The sequence below is a fragment of the Dermacentor variabilis genome, chromosome 3 (genome assembly GCF_050947875.1).
Source record: "Dermacentor variabilis isolate Ectoservices chromosome 3, ASM5094787v1, whole genome shotgun sequence".
Lineage (NCBI taxonomy): Eukaryota > Metazoa > Arthropoda > Arachnida > Ixodida > Ixodidae > Dermacentor > Dermacentor variabilis.
In genome coordinates, this window is record NC_134570.1 from 116,986,555 (window position 1) to 117,005,065 (window position 18,511).

The 18,511-nt window shown below is 44.8% G+C and overlaps 1 protein-coding gene across 1 annotated transcript in view; it reads left to right on the forward strand.

Moving 5' to 3' along the window:
• Positions 1 to 3,380: 3,380 nt before the first annotated feature.
• Positions 3,381 to 18,511, forward strand: part of LOC142576215 (uncharacterized) — a 96,810-nt gene continuing 81,679 nt past the window's right edge. The window contains exon 1 of the mRNA XM_075686234.1: positions 3,381 to 3,767. Coding sequence (XP_075542349.1) covers positions 3,708 to 3,767 — 60 coding nt within the window. The 5' untranslated portion in view covers positions 3,381 to 3,707. The remainder of the gene's footprint in view (positions 3,768 to 18,511) is intronic.

The following is an 18,511-nucleotide window of genomic DNA, read 5'->3' on the forward strand; positions in this document are numbered from 1 at the left end:
GTGCGCGCGTGACACCGTGCTGCCTAATTTAGTTAAAACACGCTGGGGGACTGGTTGGTTTCAATCCATGATATAATGTGTAAGCGTGGGTGAACAAGGACGTAGAAAGAAGCCGACACACAAAGACAGCCCTGTCTCTGTGTGTCTGTTTCTATGTCCTCTTGGAGCCACGCTTACACATTCTGTCACTTTTAATGTAGTTAGTAAGCGAATGTTTACAAGTTTATACGGCCGATAAACCTACCATGTTTAGTTCGTACAGCTACTAGTTTGCTATCACGATCGGTGCTTACCCTTTCGGGTGGAACTGAGAATTTTTTTCTGTTAGTCGTCTTGCGCTGCCCTTTCAAGACGTTCTACATGCATTTACCAGGAATCACTTCCTTGAATATGACGTTCAACACAGAAAGAAGTATAGACTCCAACGTTTTAGGGTCACGACGAAAGAAGAGAAAGCGGTGAGTTCGGCACGGTGATGTGCGAATCTAGAGCGCTGCTAATGAGGCCTGCTAGCCTCGACCTTGCCAAGACTAACGAGAATCGAGGCTGCGCGCTTGCAGGGCGGATGTCATTAAACACAGTAATGATTGAAGCATGGCGCTGTGTTTTTTTTTGCCTTTATAGAGGACAATTTCGTTGACGGACGCGTGTGGACGCCACGTTCGGAGCAGCCACTTGAGTCACGTTCCCTACTTTTCTTTTTGCTTTTCTCACTGCTGCTCATATCTATATTTTGTTCGGTCTGCTACTTGCGAGCTATACTGAACCTGTTCCCACACGGGTTTAAGGGTCCTCATTACTGTACACTTTCGCAATGGCTAATGTGGCACTTGTATATGTGTGAAAATATGGGCAGTGACAACCTTCATATTCGGCCCCACTCTTCGGCCAGCAGGTGTTGACTCTCGCCAACTTGTTGCCTCCCTTTCTAGAAAGCTGAGACGGTGTTCATAAGGAACTTTCCGTTGCACTATTTATCTATCACTTCTATTAGGACCCTGCGTTGCGTCGATTTCCAGTGCCTCGCCGTCGGGGTTGGCCACCTTCACATCACCGTTGCGATTTTGTAGTACTGTGGCTGTTGCCGCCGCTATTGCGTTGTCGTCGTCGCTATGCTGCTGTCATCGCCGTTGTGGTCATCGTGCCGCCTCCACGTCGTGATCGCGTACACGCTCACGCGGTCTCACGTAGCACTCGAATGCGCGTGATACACGGAGAGGTTGCACCATCTGGTGACACCATATGCACAATACTGACTGAGGCGAGATTGCCACCTACCCGCAAAATCCTTCGCGCAACATTGATTCCCACAATATGAGCTTTATGCGTGAATTATTATTTGTTCTAATTTTTCTTGGTGACCACATCAAATCTACAGCACTTATTCGCGTGAGGACGTCTATTTCTAACGGGAGATCTCACAGCGTTGCTGCGAATGTTTACTGGCAGTAACTATCCAATGTTTTTGTTTTTTTGTATCGAAAAGTGTTAGCCCCAGATTGCTTGGCGATGGTGGCGGTGTTGGTGGGAATGACGATGGTGCAAGGCGCGGGTTTCACTTCGTAGCTGAGACCAAGCAGGGCAAGTGCTGGCTTCACCTCTGCTGGCAGGAAGCCGCAGGAGCTTCCATTCACGAAAAAAAGTTTAACATCCTTCGTTGAGACCGGCATTTCTTTTACCCTGCGTCGCATCTTTCAGGATATGTCAGTAATTGTCACACATCTAAATGCCCAGCGTCGCGAAGAAGCATAAATAGCAGGCCAACGATTTCTATTCGAAAGCTCTATGGTCTTCTGGGAGAGCTGAAAGCTGTACAGAGTCGTGTGGAAATTCCGCTCTCTTAGCACATTAAGTAATATCTTTAATAACGGCGTAGCCAATTCCGCCGGAATACGTCGCCTCATTTCTAGTGAAATAAGAAGTGACGAAGATTATAGCGCCATGTGAGTCATAAGTTTATTCGAGCAGAAATGTATTTTGTTAAACCTATTCTCAGCATTTTGGGGGTTATTTCATGGCGTTAATATTGCGTTACCACTCGATGCAATAACATCTCCATATCCAGTCATGACACACTATGTTGATAATCATCAGAGGGAGCGAAAGAAAGAGAGAAAAAGCTTGAGAGAGAGAGAGATTAGCATTCCTTAGTTTCTGACTTGCGTTCTCAGGTAGTTCGTGATGGAGTTGGTACTGCCGTACCTGCCTGTCGTACGAATGCATCAGTGTTTTTCCTGGACGTGCTGCCATACCATAATTACATAAATATAAAGTCAAAAAAGAAAACAGCGTTACCGGGATTTTTAATACTCTTTAGATAAGTCTCTTCTTTGATCTTACATCTTACAAAGCATTAAGAGAATTATTTTTTTATCGCGGTTTTCGGTCTGCCGTCCGCGTGTCAAACATTTGAGAAGTTAAAGTTATTGCTGAAACTTTCAATATCGTTTGTTGCATATTTTGTTTGTTTTAGAAAGAACACTTTCATTTTAGACGCATTTTAATACAACATGATGAAAACATGAATTAAATTTTTTTCGGGCTGCAGAAAACATGATTAGTTTAACAATAATTTTTGTTCTTGGGTGGCAATACACCAAGACGAATGTTTAGGTCCTGCCACGCGTTCCCAACACGAGAACGTTTGTTCGCTTTTCTTTGCTAAATGGAAACAGCTGCTGTGTGAGTTTTCATTTTAGAGTGCCTGTTTTCCGTGATTTGTTTTAACTTTCCGGCATCCACGAAAATTCAATTTCCTTGTGTTATCCATACGTCATCCATTCCCTGCACCATCCAACTGCTAAAAACAAGCTTCTTGTGCGATACCGAACCACATTTGTCTCGCATTCCTCGATATCCCACAGTTATTTCCAATATAGCTTTTGTTGCGAATGGTCTCGCTCTTACCACTCTATACGTCGGTCGAAGCCGTGCCTTGTCCTTTTCATTTACTTTGACAACCCTTTGGCACTTTACGTATAATTTTTTATTGTTTCTGTCTGCTTTGTCTACTCATAGGCCTTCCGCGCATCTTTCCATTTGGTCTATCAGCTGAGCGTACCAGAATGAAACGAAGTGCAAAGTTCGCAACGGACATGAGTGAAACGTCAGCGCTTAGCCCTCCGCGTCGGAGGAAGTTTTGTTGGCGAGACTTTGAAGGGGTGTGGCGAGGTGCTGTCCCTTCTCGCCTTGTGTCCCGAGAGCGCTCCTTCTTTCCCCTGCTACCACGTCTCCCTAATGCCCCGGCACACGCCGGGGGTTCTTCTCGCCTTTCGCTGCGACTCGCTCTCGAATGATTGGCTGCCCAACTCCAGGTCACGTGGTCGCGGGCGCGCGATTCGATAAAAGCGCTGCGTCGCACGACAAGCATGCAGCACGCATCCTTCGCTACGCTGGCTGCTTACTTCCTGTCTTAGAGCCGAGTGCGTGTGTTTCTGCTGGGCCAGGCGCTATTACGCACGCACGTTGTTGCAGCTAAATATTCAAAAGGGTCAACACAAGAGGCTTAGCTTTGCTCGCAAATCACGGGAAAGTCAACACGCAACACAGTCGCGAGCCAAGTAGCTCCGAAGATTGCTTCATCCGACTTGCAGCTCCGCGAAGCGACTCATCATAACTTGCAGACCAATTTCACGTAAGACGCCTAAAGCGTTACGCTTTAAGTCACGCTTGACTGCGAATAGACCCCAGCTTCAACTGATTCGACGATGACTTTCATCTCCGGCATCCTCCTGCTGCTGACGATGTCAATGTGCTCCCCCATTATCGTAAGTTTTTCCATCTTCTTTTTAGATAAATGCCGGCATGTTTGCCTCCCCGAAACAAGTTGGCCACGCCCTTTAAGACAGGACATGCACTCCAACTTTTGTGTACAGGTTATCTTGATGAAACCGCTTCATAACCTTCAACCAAGTGATGTCAACCTGCCACAGTAGTTACCAATTAGTCGGTTTTCTTGCAGACGTATTAAGCAATGAAATGATTTTCTGGGGTACAATACGTGTTGGTATGACAGCTTCAACTGTAGCGTAGCACATTAAAAGAATGCTACATGGTTTCGAAAATGACTGAAAAGAAGGTTTGAAACATGGTTCGACAAAAATTAAACAGCATGCATCCCGAATACCATGAACAAGTGTTGAAGACGTATTTTGGCGGGATAACAGGGCCTTTTGTGCATCGTACAACAGCAGTTCATCGAATTACAGGGGTATAGACGTGCTTCATTTTTTTGATCACAAACGCCACAACGTCAATCACGCACAGTTTTTCGAGCATAAAAAATCACCTGCTGTTTATTTTGTCGGAGTCAATTCAGTAATTTGGTTTGGCATGGCGTGTATTTTTATGGCGCAACCCACTATAGTCTATCGGCCATGAAGCGGGAGACAGTAGGTAAAAGGGGCATAATACTTAACTATAATTTTGTCATTTAAGGATAAGATAAAATAATACTAATCGTAGATATAAAGTTTCATGGCATATTATTTTCAAATTTAAAGTAAGAAAATATTGTTTAATTGTAATAAAAACAAAACAATGAAATTTACATGGCAGTCTCCTTGTTTCCCTTACAAAATTAAATATCACATCACAAGCTTCTCTATGGCAGTGTCCTTGTGCTGACCCCCATGACAGAGTATGACAAAAACAGTTATGACCAATCGAAGCTGGCAAAGGGGACCTACTAGAAATTGTTTTCTATGCACGTTGAACCTACGACACTCTATAAAGAAATGTTCCATAGTTTCAGGCTCATTGAAATAAAAAAATATTGAGGGGTAGGTGCCAAACCAGACCTCTGGCAATTAAATATGAGCATTGGTATTGGGCAATGCCATTCTCGTAAATGAAACTTCAAATTTTCTTCTTGAAGACCATCTGAGGTGCCAAGGGAATCTAAGGTATCAAAAATCGGAGTTATTTATACATATTATTTCCCGTGTTCTTATAGGACCCAATTTCTTTTTAAATATCGCAGAAGTGATGTATACCGAAGGTCTTCGGATCCTCAGTACCGGACCTTTGAAGAATGCCACCGCTGGTGCTTCTTCTGACTCGTTTAAATTGAGTCTCATGTGCACTGGATGGATGAGGCGTAAATGTTGGAAGATAGATGAATAAAATCCTTGGATAGTGTTAGATGAAATGGGCACGAATAGAGCTGAACAAATTGACAAGGAGTCGGTTAGGATTACAGCTGAAGAAATAGACGCGAGAAGTTTTCGTAGAGCTAGGATGGTCAGCATAACTCTGCCAGAAATATTGGTGCAAAGTCGAGCAGTCGATGGGAGAAAGGCCGATTTATTGTTCGCGTACAACTGGCTTCTCCTCCATTCTCTTCAACGATATGAGCATCTGTGGCCTTTACTGAATTTATTTGGATGTTCTCAAGGGGGCCATCTAATAAGCGTTTACGTACCTAATAGGCAGAAGCTTAGCGTTATGAGGAAATATATAATCTAATTCATTGCTCACTGTGGCAGGAGGTAAATTAGGGAAAACCCCGTCAGGAATTAATACATTTAATGATTCTAAGAGGATCTGGAGAATAATTGCCTGGGGACAGTGCAGTCGAAATGATTGATTCTCAAAGGCTGCAGTCGGCTCTCAAATTAAAACATAGTTGGGGCGTGTCTGGGGACAAGCATAAATGTTCAGTAATTCTTGGACTATCAGTATCTGAAATCGGGTTTAAAGAGAAGACAGGTGAATTTCATGATAAGGAATATTATTCACTTCAAGTTTTTGAAGGCCACGGAAAAGACGCAGTGATTCGCGTTTTAAAAAAACGAGGGGGGTAGTTTATGAGTAGGACCTCTCGGGCCGAACTCGTGGCCGAACTGTAAAATGGGATGAACATCCATACGATAAATTATTAGCAGAGCCTTTCTGCGAGTTCCAGATGAATGCTGCTAACTCTTCGCAGTAAATCAACAGCACGTACGTGCTCCTTATGCGTACGTATGTATTCTTTGCGTGACTGCCAATTAAAGTTTTCTGTATAAAATTATTACTAAATATTTTAGTGATTGCACCTGCGGAATAATCTCCTGACCATAAGAAAATGTTATTCGTAAAGGAAAAGTTAAGGAGAAAACAATGATTGCACTTTCGTTGACTCTCAGAGACATTTGTACTCCTTTTAACCATATTTCAATCTCATTGAAATAGGACTTGCAAGTTTTATATTGGCTATATATATCATTCGACACGCACAAAATGCCATATATTCGGCGTATAGGTCTACCTGGACATCAAGCTCTGTCGGCATATGACTTAGTAAAATGTTAAATAGTACACTGATCCTCAGTCATAATCCTGCGCTAAGACATCTTCTTTATGAGCTCTATGAGGCTAAGGCGGACTGTAAAATCAGGTGCACGCGCCACAACTAGCCAAGACACACATCATTAGTTTCCGTAGCACTAATTAGGCGCATTTCTTAAGGAAATGCCCTTCGCTGCTCAAGGAGAAATCGGTTCATTTACCAGTACTACAAGTTTAAACAGCAGGAAGAAGTACCGTTGCTTCGTCGGTTAGGTTAAGCAACAGCAAATTTTTTAGAGCGCGTAGGTTCAATCCGCCGAAGGGAGGAGCCGGTAATTATAATAAAATGGTGAGGCACACATGGAAGCAGGGGAGAGAGAAACAGAGCTAGCGGCTTATGAATGGCAGGTTACCTCGTAAATTCTTCGTGGAGGCGTTGATATTGGGTTCAACGGGAATTCGAGGCGAAACCTGTTTCAGTCCAGAATCCAATCACAAGTTTGACAACTAGACTTATCTTCTGCACAGATAGAGAAAAAGAAGTAGAGAGACAAAGTAAAACAAAAAATTCGAAAATGGGTGACGAAGAAGTCCGAAAGTACCGACGAAAGCGGAATGTGTCGATGTTGTCTTACAGTGTGATTCGCGTTTTTATTCTAACTCCGTTTCATGGAGTGTGAATGCAATTTTAGTACAACGCCTGCTCTGTATGCGTAGATCTTGCGTTTGTTTTTAGACTGCCAACGTAACGTTGTTTTTCTTTCAGGCGTAGCCCAGTCTTGGCCTCAAAACACTCATTCAGCTTTCACAATTTCATTATATTTTTCATTTTTTTTAGCTTCGATGATGAATGCAATTTGCAGGCTCGTTGGAGTTAATCGTCATTTGATGGTTACTTGAACCAACAATCTGGAAAAGAGCTTTCTGTCAGAGCATCGGGATTGGGTATTGTCAAGAAGAGAGTTCTGGTGTATCATTTGTTTTGGTTCTTGCAAAGCAAGCACACGTTCCTCGAAACATTCCTTAAAAGACGCGCTTTTGAGAGGCTGGGTTGCTGGTCTAGAGGCTGCTTGTGCTTGTTTTATAAGCTTGTGGACGCCGGGCGTAAGGGTTCAAACTCTGAACCTCCGTCATGCGTGCAGTTCGCCCGACAGACTCACTGATCTTCGGCCAAGACGTAGAGTATCGCAAAGCAGCCTAACAATTGGAAAAGATTCAAACGTTTGAAATAATAAAGGTAAGATGCATGTACGCAGTAATAAGGAGTTACAGTGGGGCGGCTCACTACTACACCGAAGTGGACATGGCGTTCTGCTACTAACCGCGCTGCGTAAAGGCGATTCACTGCCATGTGCGGCGCCACTCTGGTGTTGACAGAACTTAAGAATGCGAAAGTACACAGCTTTGGCTGCACGATAAAGAACCTAGTCAAATTAATTTGGAGATCTTCTTTACCGAATTACAAATAGCTCGTTTCTCGCTTTAAGGCGTTGCACATATCACAGGTACGATATCGATCACAGTGGTTTGATCGTGGACTGCATGCGACAAACAGCCATGGTTCTAGAATTATAAAAAAAAGAATTGAGTGCGTGTGGCCCTCAATTACACACAACTTGCAATATTCGCAGAACAATTTAAACTGATTACAGGAAGAAGACCGACAACAGAGTGTTCGAATGTCACATGAGGTATGCTTGTAATATTGGGTTTGGACGGAAAGTTGAAGGACCTACCGGTTGCTTAACGTTGCAGGCGTGCTTTTCGGTGTAAAGGGGGAGGGGGAGGGGGGGAGAAGGGCTGTTTTAGTGCTAGGGCAGCTGAGGAATTTTTTATTGTTCTTGCCGCTTCCATATAGGCGTATGCCTTTGCGTTCGACGCTATAAAGTGCAGAAATGAGTAGCTATATAGTAATGTCAAACGGTCAAACTTAGTGCTAAATTTAAATGATCCCACCATAGAAAATCGGGTAGGCCCTATTGTTCAATATTCGTAGTCATCAAACCTTATAAAAGTAAGTAAATAGTTAGGGCGCAGTAGATAAAATTAATTAAAAGGTATTGTCACAGTGTTCAGCAAAAGAAGAAACCAAGGACACGGAAAACGACGAGGCATACTGATCCTGACATTTTCCACGTGATACTTTTAACAGTTTTTGTAATGCCAACCTCTTCATAATACCATCCAAATTTTGGTCACTCTTCTGCAGTGCGTACGCGCCATCGAGGAAGGACAGTATTATCCTAAGCTATGTCGCCTACCAAGTGGCTACGAGCCATTTTTTTCAGGCACCAACAGCATCATCTTGTACAATGCTCTGCTATTGTAGATAGCCTGTACATATATTTGCCCCTCTCGTCTCTCTGTATTACTTTGGTAGAGTTTGCGGGTCTACAAGACACAATACGAATTTATGCGGCGGGCGCTTCTTGGCTGCATTGGCAATGACAATTCAAGGCGAAAATGCTTCAGGTGCGTCGCTACCAGTGGTCACCGTCATCCTGGCACAACCAGCGTGCGACCCAGGAAAGATTTACGGCGCCGACAACACCGATGTGGGAGATCCTCAAGAGTACGAGCGGACGAGCTCGCACAACCACTGGTACCACACTGTCTTGCTACCTAACCTACCATTTTACCTTAGGGGAATGGCTCGGGTCTGGTTTGGAACCGACGAGGTGGAATTCACCAACTGGGACGCGTGCAACGAGAAGCTCAAGGATTTGTTCGGCAAGCCTGTTGGCAGCTGGCGGGCCACGCAGAAAGATCCGTGCGTGTCGTCGCTTTCACACTTGCACTTAATCGTATGTGGCCTGCATTCCCGGATGTGATCGCACTTATAGAAACGTTGACGAGAAGATACCAGGAGCAGAATAGGGCACCCACGTCCTCAAAGCAATAGCTTACTATGCGTTCCCCCTCTCGCGTTTAGGAAATAATCGACGTTGGAGGACATAACTTCTGAATGTCGCCGCGTCAAAAAAGCGAAGAGCAGTCGCATAGCGCCACACTCTTCACATCTTCCCAACGTGGTTGCTACATCTACATGCGAGCACCAGCCTCTTCCGCCCGTGACCACAACAGCTAGCAATCTGGTGCGTATTGTTCGCCGGGAGGTCGAAGCTGCCTCTCCAGTTTCCTCCCATCTTCGGCTTCAGATGATTCTCGCGCAGCAGTTTCTTTAACCCGGAGCGCTGTCTGTTAATAAGTTGGCAACGCGGGGCACTATGCAGGCTTCTTCGTCCACCCCAGACCGAGTGATCGCTAAGCTTGCGCGCCCGCCTCAACTCTGAACCCCGTACCATCATCCTAGTTACGGCGAACCAGTAGAATAACTCAGTCCCGACTAAAGACCCGCTTGCTTCCCTTTTAGGTGCATCGGTAATATTTCTAGCCATTGTCGAAGTTCTTGGAATTCTCAGTAATGGCGAAGTTTTTAGAACAACATTCGCTACGCTGGTCTTGCTCCTCGCCCGTCAACGCAGATGGAAGACAACACTGCCTCGACGTTCACACCTACTCTACTGATTACTCTCCCTCGCCTCACCGACGCCTTTCCTGCTCGGCCCTATGTTGTAAATTCCCGCCTACCGTACCACCTAGTCCCCGCTCTCTTAATGGTTGAACTAGCTGGTGCAGCTCATACAGGTTATGCTGCCGTGACAATCCGAGCCGAAATTGCGCTACTGATCCTGCCTACTACTCATAATGTGATTGACCCGGACGTCGATGTTGGTGTATCAGTCACAGCCCTCATCTACAGCGGTGCACACATATCAGTCATAAATATGACCGATATGTGTTGTGCCTTCGTGCGCAACTAAAGATGGTCCTCAAAGAAGGTCAACTCAAGAAGATCCGCCCTGCTACCTATCGTCCACGTCACGGACGGCGGAACACCGGCTGTTATGGGTATGTGTGCCTCCCGTGTGACTGTTGCCGGACTCCACACTTCTGCTTTGCCTCGTGTTTTGCAGAGCAGTCCTTACTATATTATCTTGGGCATCGATTCTACAGCAAAGCTTTGTACATCTACTCCCACTGCATCTGTCGTATCCGTGGGAAAAGTGAGTGATAATGACAAATGTCGTGAAATACCGGGTCGACCGGCGGCGGAGGCGAAGAAGGCTTCAAGCACGCCGCCCCTAATAATAATAAAAATTAATAATAACAATCAAATAAATTAATTACGATGCATTGTTTGAAGTCGGTGGGTATACTAGAATCGTTTCTGGACAGTACATGTACTCATGAGCAAGAGGCGTTACTATGTACGCAAAGAACAAAATGTCGTTACAACCATAGACCATTAACTCACAAGAGGACAATGTCACCGATTTTAGGGATGTCTTTGCCGTACGAACGAAAGGCGGAATGCTGACATACACTGTGTATATATCTCAAAGCGCACCTAAGTGCACTATCGAGAAGTTCATGAGCACGCACTTTGCATGGGTTAGCCGTGACGACACTACCCATGTGGTCATCATTGCAGACTTTAATGTGGACATGTAAGTACCAGACAAGAAATTGTTCCCTCAATTTGTGCTAGAAGAGTATGATTTGAAGTGCCACATCAATCCAAGTCCCTTAACTACTCAGGAACGGTTGTGTATAAATTTAGCTTTGGGCAAGATTCTGTCTGAGGTCGTAACCCAATCAATCACTGTATATGACAGTAATCATAAAGCGGTCGTCACTGCCATTAACAAATGTTGAAAATCAATACATGGACACTTGTCTAACCCTGTGTGATGTACTACAGCTTCGCTAGTCATCCACCTTCACCGAGTGGAATGGCTCCTACATTGTTTACTTTAGCCAATTCCACCATTATTGACTGTTTTGTGGCACTTGAGCAACATTCCTTACCCTATGATGTAGGTCCTTCAAATCCCACGCCGACTCGTTTTTGTTCGAGTGACCACGTTCGCTTGCCTCATCTGGCTATAACATAAATTTCCGTCTCGCCCAAATCACCTGCCGCGGACGGAGACTATATCGTCTGTCTTTACCGTCCGCCTTTCACACAATGTCGCGTTCCCGGACAGGGTAATCACTATCAAGAGAAACAGCTGCCTTGTTCCAGTGATCATACTCCGCAATAAAGAATTGGGCTTTCTTGATAGTTAGCCCACATGTATTTTCAGTTTTTTCATGATTTCCTATTGATTTTTGTCACCCCTGTTTTCCTGCGTATGCGCAAGAACCCCCCTTTTTGTGCCTATATATTTGTGCTTACTTCAAATAAATATTTAAGTTGTGAGTAAGCGCCTTGTCATGTTGTTCCTTCGTGTACTGATTTTCGTTGGGTGTAAAAAGTTTCCAGAATTGCAATGGTGAATTTTGGACTATGCCCTCAAGTGGTGCCTCGCGGAATGTCTCTTGAGGGCCTTGACCCGGCCAGCGACTTCAATATTTTAGCCACCACTAGCGAGTCTCCATCGTCTACCAATTTTGGTTTGCGCCCTACTGCTCCAGCCTCCGTTAATTTGACGGTAATGATAGCTCTCCAGCACCCAGCATAGCACGCAGACCCACTTCGCTGACTTCTCGCACCATACCGAGATATTTTTGACATCGACGACCAGCCCCTTGGTTAAACAACCGTTGTGAAGCATCGCTTTGAGACCGGCGATACCAGCCCTACCCACGGACGGCCCAACTGTGTATCTACTGAGCGCCAAGAGTTACCGAATGAAGTCAACCAGATGCTCGCTCGGAACATCATTGAGCCTTCTTAGGCCTTTGGCGTCCGGTGTTGTGCTTGTCAGAAAGAAGGACAACAGCTGACAGTTTTGCGTGGACTATCCGCGTCTTAATAAAGCTACAAAAAAAAAAAAACGTGGACCCGTTCTCACGGCATCAACGACTCCATCGATTGCGTACATGGTGCAAATTATCAATACCAAGTCTTAATTGGGCATGATTAAAACTTTCTACAATATTTTTAGCGCACTTTCATTGGTTTCTTCTCTCCTATCGTGATTCGTTATTTCATGCAACCAACCTTTGTCTTTTCCGTTTTTCCATGCTCCTGGTTTTTCAAGGAAGCATTGCTTTATTTTCCGTCCTGTTGGTTACCGAATTTTGCATCTCGCCGCCAAATGTCACTCAATAAACAATGGCAAAATCCCCTAGACGGGCCTCCGCATTATTGTTTCATAATACCAGATGGAAGCATACGTGAATCGGTAGACAAAGTAATTAAACATGCCCACCAGATCGATGCAATGATGACAAGGATCGCCCGTCTCTGGCGCAGACTAAACGAATATCAGATAAAAAGATAGTTATGCCTACAGCGCACATGTCGCTGATCACCGCTCAGAGATCGGGAACTATAATCTTAAAACAAAGTAAGGACTACAAACCTCTTCAACGAAGAAGTTTGTCTCAGCTGCAAATGTTTTCAGAGGCGGCAACATTGTTGCGTTCACTATCCTACATGCTTAACAGAGCCAGCACTACACTTACCTTTGGAAGAAAAACATGCCCTGTTCCCACGAAACACATTACGCCCTAATACAAAACCTTCCCAGAATTCTGCGCTGACTTTTTGGTTACAGGAGTTTGAGCATATGCAGCAAATTAAAGAATATCTTTTGAATCATCTTTATCTGACCTGGACCCTGAAACAAATCACTCGGTCATTGAAGGTTTACGAAGTGGAGCCTTCTCGTACAGCAGACAAGAAACACTCTCGATCCTGGATGATTAAACCATTATATCGACTACAGCCCAGGAGTAAAACAAATGTTTATCTCTCTCTGTCTAGTTCGACCAGCATTGGTTCGTTCATTACGAATCGTTCCTTCAATTCAGCCAAGAGATTCGTTTTTTATCTTGATAGATATTGCTAGCAATTCTTTCCTAACCGGTAGAAACCGAGAAGTCGCCAGAATTTAGCAAACGCAGACGCATTCTTCATGTTTTTAGGCGAGTACACTAAGCCACTGTCGGCCAGTTTAAACTTCGGATAGCAATTAAAAAAAGATGTGTCCGAAAAGTGTCACCTGCACAACACAGGTACACAAAAATCCCCCCCCCCCCATTTAGATTCGGCTCTTCAATTTGTTCACGTAGGAGTGGCACTGATACTTTATTGAAGCGCATTCTCTGAAGCACGTTTTGTGCAATTTGGAAGGTGAAGATTCTTGCTAAATTTACAAAAGAAGGCTGAACGAAATGGACATAGTACTATGCCCGTGCAAGTACTTGATGTTAAACTTCTTGTACGTGTTGCAAAAAAAGAACAAAGAAGTTTTCTTAAGATCTTGGACTTTGGTCGCCTCATTTGGCGCTACAACATGTACAGAACGTTAGTTTTAATGATGCTGGTAAGCCCCAAGTTGATTAGCAATCAAGTGTAAGAGCTAGCAAACTACCAAAAAGAGCTATCAAAAAAAGAAAGCCTTGTGGAAATATTCAGAAAGTTTAGGGCAACCACTGCTCCGGTTCAGGAAACGAGTGAGCAAGGCAGCGGTTTAAACTAGAATGTGCCAAGAGGGCTTCCGAAATAACTGATAAGGAAACTTTGGGTTAAGTTTCGATTTAAAGGTTGCATACGTTAAGAGGAAAGAAAAAGCAGACAGAGGGGGGCAGACAGCGACGAGAATAACGAACACGAATTTAGGACCGGTTGCTTCGAACAGATATACACATACGGGAGCCTAAACTCTATTGTCTTCTACTGGTTCAAGGGTAATGTGACATTCTATTCGCAATATGACTCTCATACTCTTATCGAGGAGGAGAATCACTCCAGCTTCCGGCTGCGAGTAACACTGACTATGCGCTGTGTGCAATCTGCTTTCCTTCTGGCGCACACTTTGCTAATCACAGTCAAAACCTGGAACTACCATCTTAAACAAGGGAACGACTAGAAACGTCTTCAAGGAATAAGTTTGTCTTTCAGACTTGCTCAGTTTCGCAGAATTAGACAACATTTCAGGCGAATACGCTGACTCTAACCAGAGTAAACGTTATTCGAAATCAGCAGGCTGGTATGGACAGTCCGGTGGAGAAAAATTATGAAACTGACAAAACATGCAGCGACAAATACGAAGAAATAATTTATAACTTGATGTCTGAGCCTCACACAAAGGAAAACGTTTGCAAATACAAACGAGTCGTAGTTTCGCCCAAAAGACAAAGCATCGATTGCGATAGCAAATTAGTAGACAGCTATACGAAGTAAGGATACTAGTTTTATTGGCCGTGTAAACATGTACACATTCGCTTACTAACTAAATAAACAAGAGCGGTGTCGCGCGCGCACAGGTAAACGTGAACACATCGAGCGCGATGACTTCGGAAGCTCGCTGTGAAAAATGCTCGAGTGAGAAATCGCGGCAGCAGCAACGATTGGTTTGAGCTTCTCGCATCTCTCGCTTCAATGCGAACGAAACGTCGAAAGCACAGCGCATACGGAGCTACCGGCACCACGCGGACTCTGCAAACATTCCAGATCGCTTTGACGATGAAGCCCGCGCGGGCGCGCACTTTGTTCGCGTCTAGTGTGTACTAGCCACGTCGCAGGTCGCTTTCGAGATACGGCACTCACACGGCCGCGCCGGAAGCAGCAGCCACTGTATAAAAACGCCTCCCCCCCCCCTCCACTCACTCTCGTGCCTCGCGCGTGACAGAAGAGGGCGCGCATCCGCCGCGCCTTCCTCGCTCGCGCACGCGAGAGTGAGCCGCGTTAGTTGGCTCACGCTTCCATGCTTTCACTCGCACGTACAGCAAGCAGGACGCGGCGACAATTTCACCGCCCTTGGACTCCATACCGAATCTTACGTTGGCGCCGATGCCGGCGGCAAAAATGCACCCGAAGTGTCCCTATAATTGATGCCGTAATAATAAGGCTGAAACATCAAGGTTTTAATAATTTCTTCATCATGATCGGTGTCTCATTTGTCTTCATAGAGGATCTCTATCGTGGGGTGCAAGAACTCAGGTAAATGGAGCGGAATATCGAAGCATCTGCTTTCTTATAAGAGTTCTTTTTTGTGTTTCACTGCTCTGCCACTATTGTTCGTATTGTATAACTTGCCGCACTTTGCCATTGCTGTTCAGGAATCTATAACCGAGTCCCTTCTGCAATGCTTTGGATTTTGACGGTATACGGCGTAAATGAATAAACACACGAGTACTACGTCAAAAGCAGTTGCAAGAACTCTGCCTTCCCTTAGACTAAGCACATTGCTTAAAGCATTACCGATTCGCTTTTTGCATATATGCGTGAACGCGGTGACGTATGGCAAGCTTCGCATCACAGAAACGGTTAAACGCTCATTGTCTCAAGTCCAACAGATGCGTTTGGCTTAAACTGCAGCGTGCGTTTCGTGCTTCCAGCTTTGGCTTCCTAGTACTGGTGTTTTAAGTGCTACTTGCTCTTCCTTGGCCCTTTCGTTATGGTCTTTTAGCAAAAAGTGGCCTCGTCTCCGAAGAACTGTTTTATCATGTTCCTTGGTGTTCAGTATTATAGACGTGTCATTGTTTCAGCCGCCTTTACAGCACTTCAAGTTTATTCTCGCATCAATGTAAATTTATCCCTTTCTTTACTACACGACGCGGCCCCGCCACACTGTTGATACTCCCGCGCTAGTCGTGGCACTCCTAAGCGAAAAACGACGTAAAGATATATGCCCATGTCAGCTCAGAGAAAAAAAAGTAATAATAAGAGCTTTTTACTTCACCGCATCCTGTGCACAACTCTTTCGCGTACAGTCTGTAAAATCGTAAAAGTAAAAGGTTAGCTAGGGTTGTGCAGCTACCCGAGAAATAAACCGCTTCACAGAACACCCCAGACCATCCCGAGAGCTAATTAATTCCTTGCCGCTTACGAGCTGGGCCAGCGGAACCGAATGACCCGAAAGGCTGTGGTCGTCTAATTTGCGTTTAAGGAGCCCGTTTCTTTCTTTATTAGCCAGAGGTCGTCCACGTGTTCGCTTCATCAACCCTTATTACACATTATCTATTTTCTTCTCTCACCAGGCACTGTGTAGTAGTCCTGACGGGCACAGCCACCGTAAAGAATCTGGGCCAGTGAAGTGATGGCGTGTCACGCGCAGCTGTCCAACAATTAGCAAAGCGGCGCTAATGAGTTGGCTAGGGGTCAGCGACTCAACGATCCATCGTTGACACGAAGCAACGCTATAATTCGGTATTGTTCTGACGCCGTAGCAAACGCCCCCCCCCCTCCCCCACCCCCTTCCACAGTAGAAATGGTAAATACTGCTGAAGTTCTTGCATGTCCGAGGAACCAGTCGCTCGGTAATAACTCAGGACACTAGATTGCAGACTGTTTTATTCTCTCATTTATCCCCACCATCTAAGTACCTGATGAAGTTTTCAATCTGAGCACCAGCAAAACACATTTGAAACTGTGACAACGACAGCGGAGTACCAACTCCAACAATCGCATCCGCGGTTTCGTTGGACGTTAGCTTGGTTCCGACATTGCAAAATGTAGGCCAATTCTTCTCCAATCTACTCCTCCGATTTCCGCCATCTACTCCAATCACTCGTGCTTGAAAAATGTGGCGTGATAAATGAGACTGCTCTCTCTCTCTAGCGCTTAAAGCTTGATTTGCGGCAAGGAAATCACCACGCGCAATTTACCGCAGCCACAAGCAATATACACACGCGGAAGACAAGGTGTTATTCTCATCAGTAAACATTATAACACCAAAATCACTGGTAGCCTTACGTGCGACTTCAAGCTTTGCAAGCTCAATAACAATTACTGTTTATAGATGCCTACGTCACCAAGGCTGTCAGATGCTCTGGCCCACGGCGGTGTTTAGTCATTTTGACGGTCGCTGCGTTATGTTTAGTTTACTGATCACAGGAACGTCGCAGATGATGATGAAGCGTACACATCTAGCATATCCCAGATCTTTTGCATACTTGACTAATTCCCAATAGCCTGCCTCGGTGACTTAGGTTATGTGCCAGCGCTTCTTTGGCTTATGTACAAGTGAGCATTACTGCCAATCTCAATAAATGACACCATTTATGATCGACGAGTCTCTATTGAGAACGTGAAGAGAACGGCGCGTGCTAACGCGTGTACGGTGCCTGTTGGTTCCTGCGAAGAGACCACTGACACTGCGCAGTGAAATCTAAAGGAAGTAGATGGATTGGCGCACGGTGACAGATCTTTGTTATCTGGCAAGAAACGTTCAGGCAAATCAAATACCGGGACGAGCATGGAGCAGGGTAACCTCACCTATAGCTCAACCACAAGTATAGCGCTTCAAAAAAAAAAAAAAGTAAAATGTTCACATTTACAAGTTAACGCTTGGCGCAAGAGGGGTTAAAGAATATTATGCAGAAAAGAAAGGTAGTGCTGTATAGCCTAGCAAGGAAACAAGAAATCGACATTGGCAATTGACATCGGCATCTGCGCAAAATTACGTTTATCTACGACCGTTACTCAGAGGAGATCCTTATCATGAGAAGGAAATTTACACAAGAATATACATGGGCTGTAGCGCTTACGCCAGACATTCGCCAGGCAGCTTACCGCTATCATTGCAAAGGAAAGTGTGAAATCATTGAATCATACTGCTAATATACGGCGCAGGAACTTGGACATCAACAAAGAAGCTTGATTTAAGGACAGCGCAACGAGGGATGGAACGAAAAAAGTAAAGCATAACCATAGGAAAGGAAGATCGCGGTGTGCAATAGAGAGCAAACGGGAACAGCTTGTGTTCTAGGTCAGATTATAGGGGAAAAGCTTCAGCTGGGTACGTCAATCAATGCGTATACAAAATAGCCTGTTGTCTTTTAGGGTTATAGAACTAGATGACAAGGCAAATGAAGCGCAGTATGTCAGTGACAGTGAGTTACGTGCTGAGATGAAGTTAAAGAAATTCGCCGGCACAAATTGGAATCATGTAGCGCAACATAAGATAACTTGAGGTCGCTGCGAGACGCCTTCGTCCTGCAGTGAATCTGAACATAGGCTGATGATGAATGAATCAGCGAATATATAGAATAATGAACGCAGCTGCATTAGGTAAATTACTCGTGTCTTTAAGTAATAAAATAGTAGTGCTAAAACGAGAGACCGGTTCTTTGTAGATAAAGCACAGCCCGTGTTGCAAAAGAGGAGAGCACACAGATAAATGTCCGGCTGCGTTATGTAGGCACACTCAAATTGTCCACAAACATTGTTCTGGACTATCTGCAATCACTACTGGAAAAGCCCAGTCAAGCACTAAGTTAG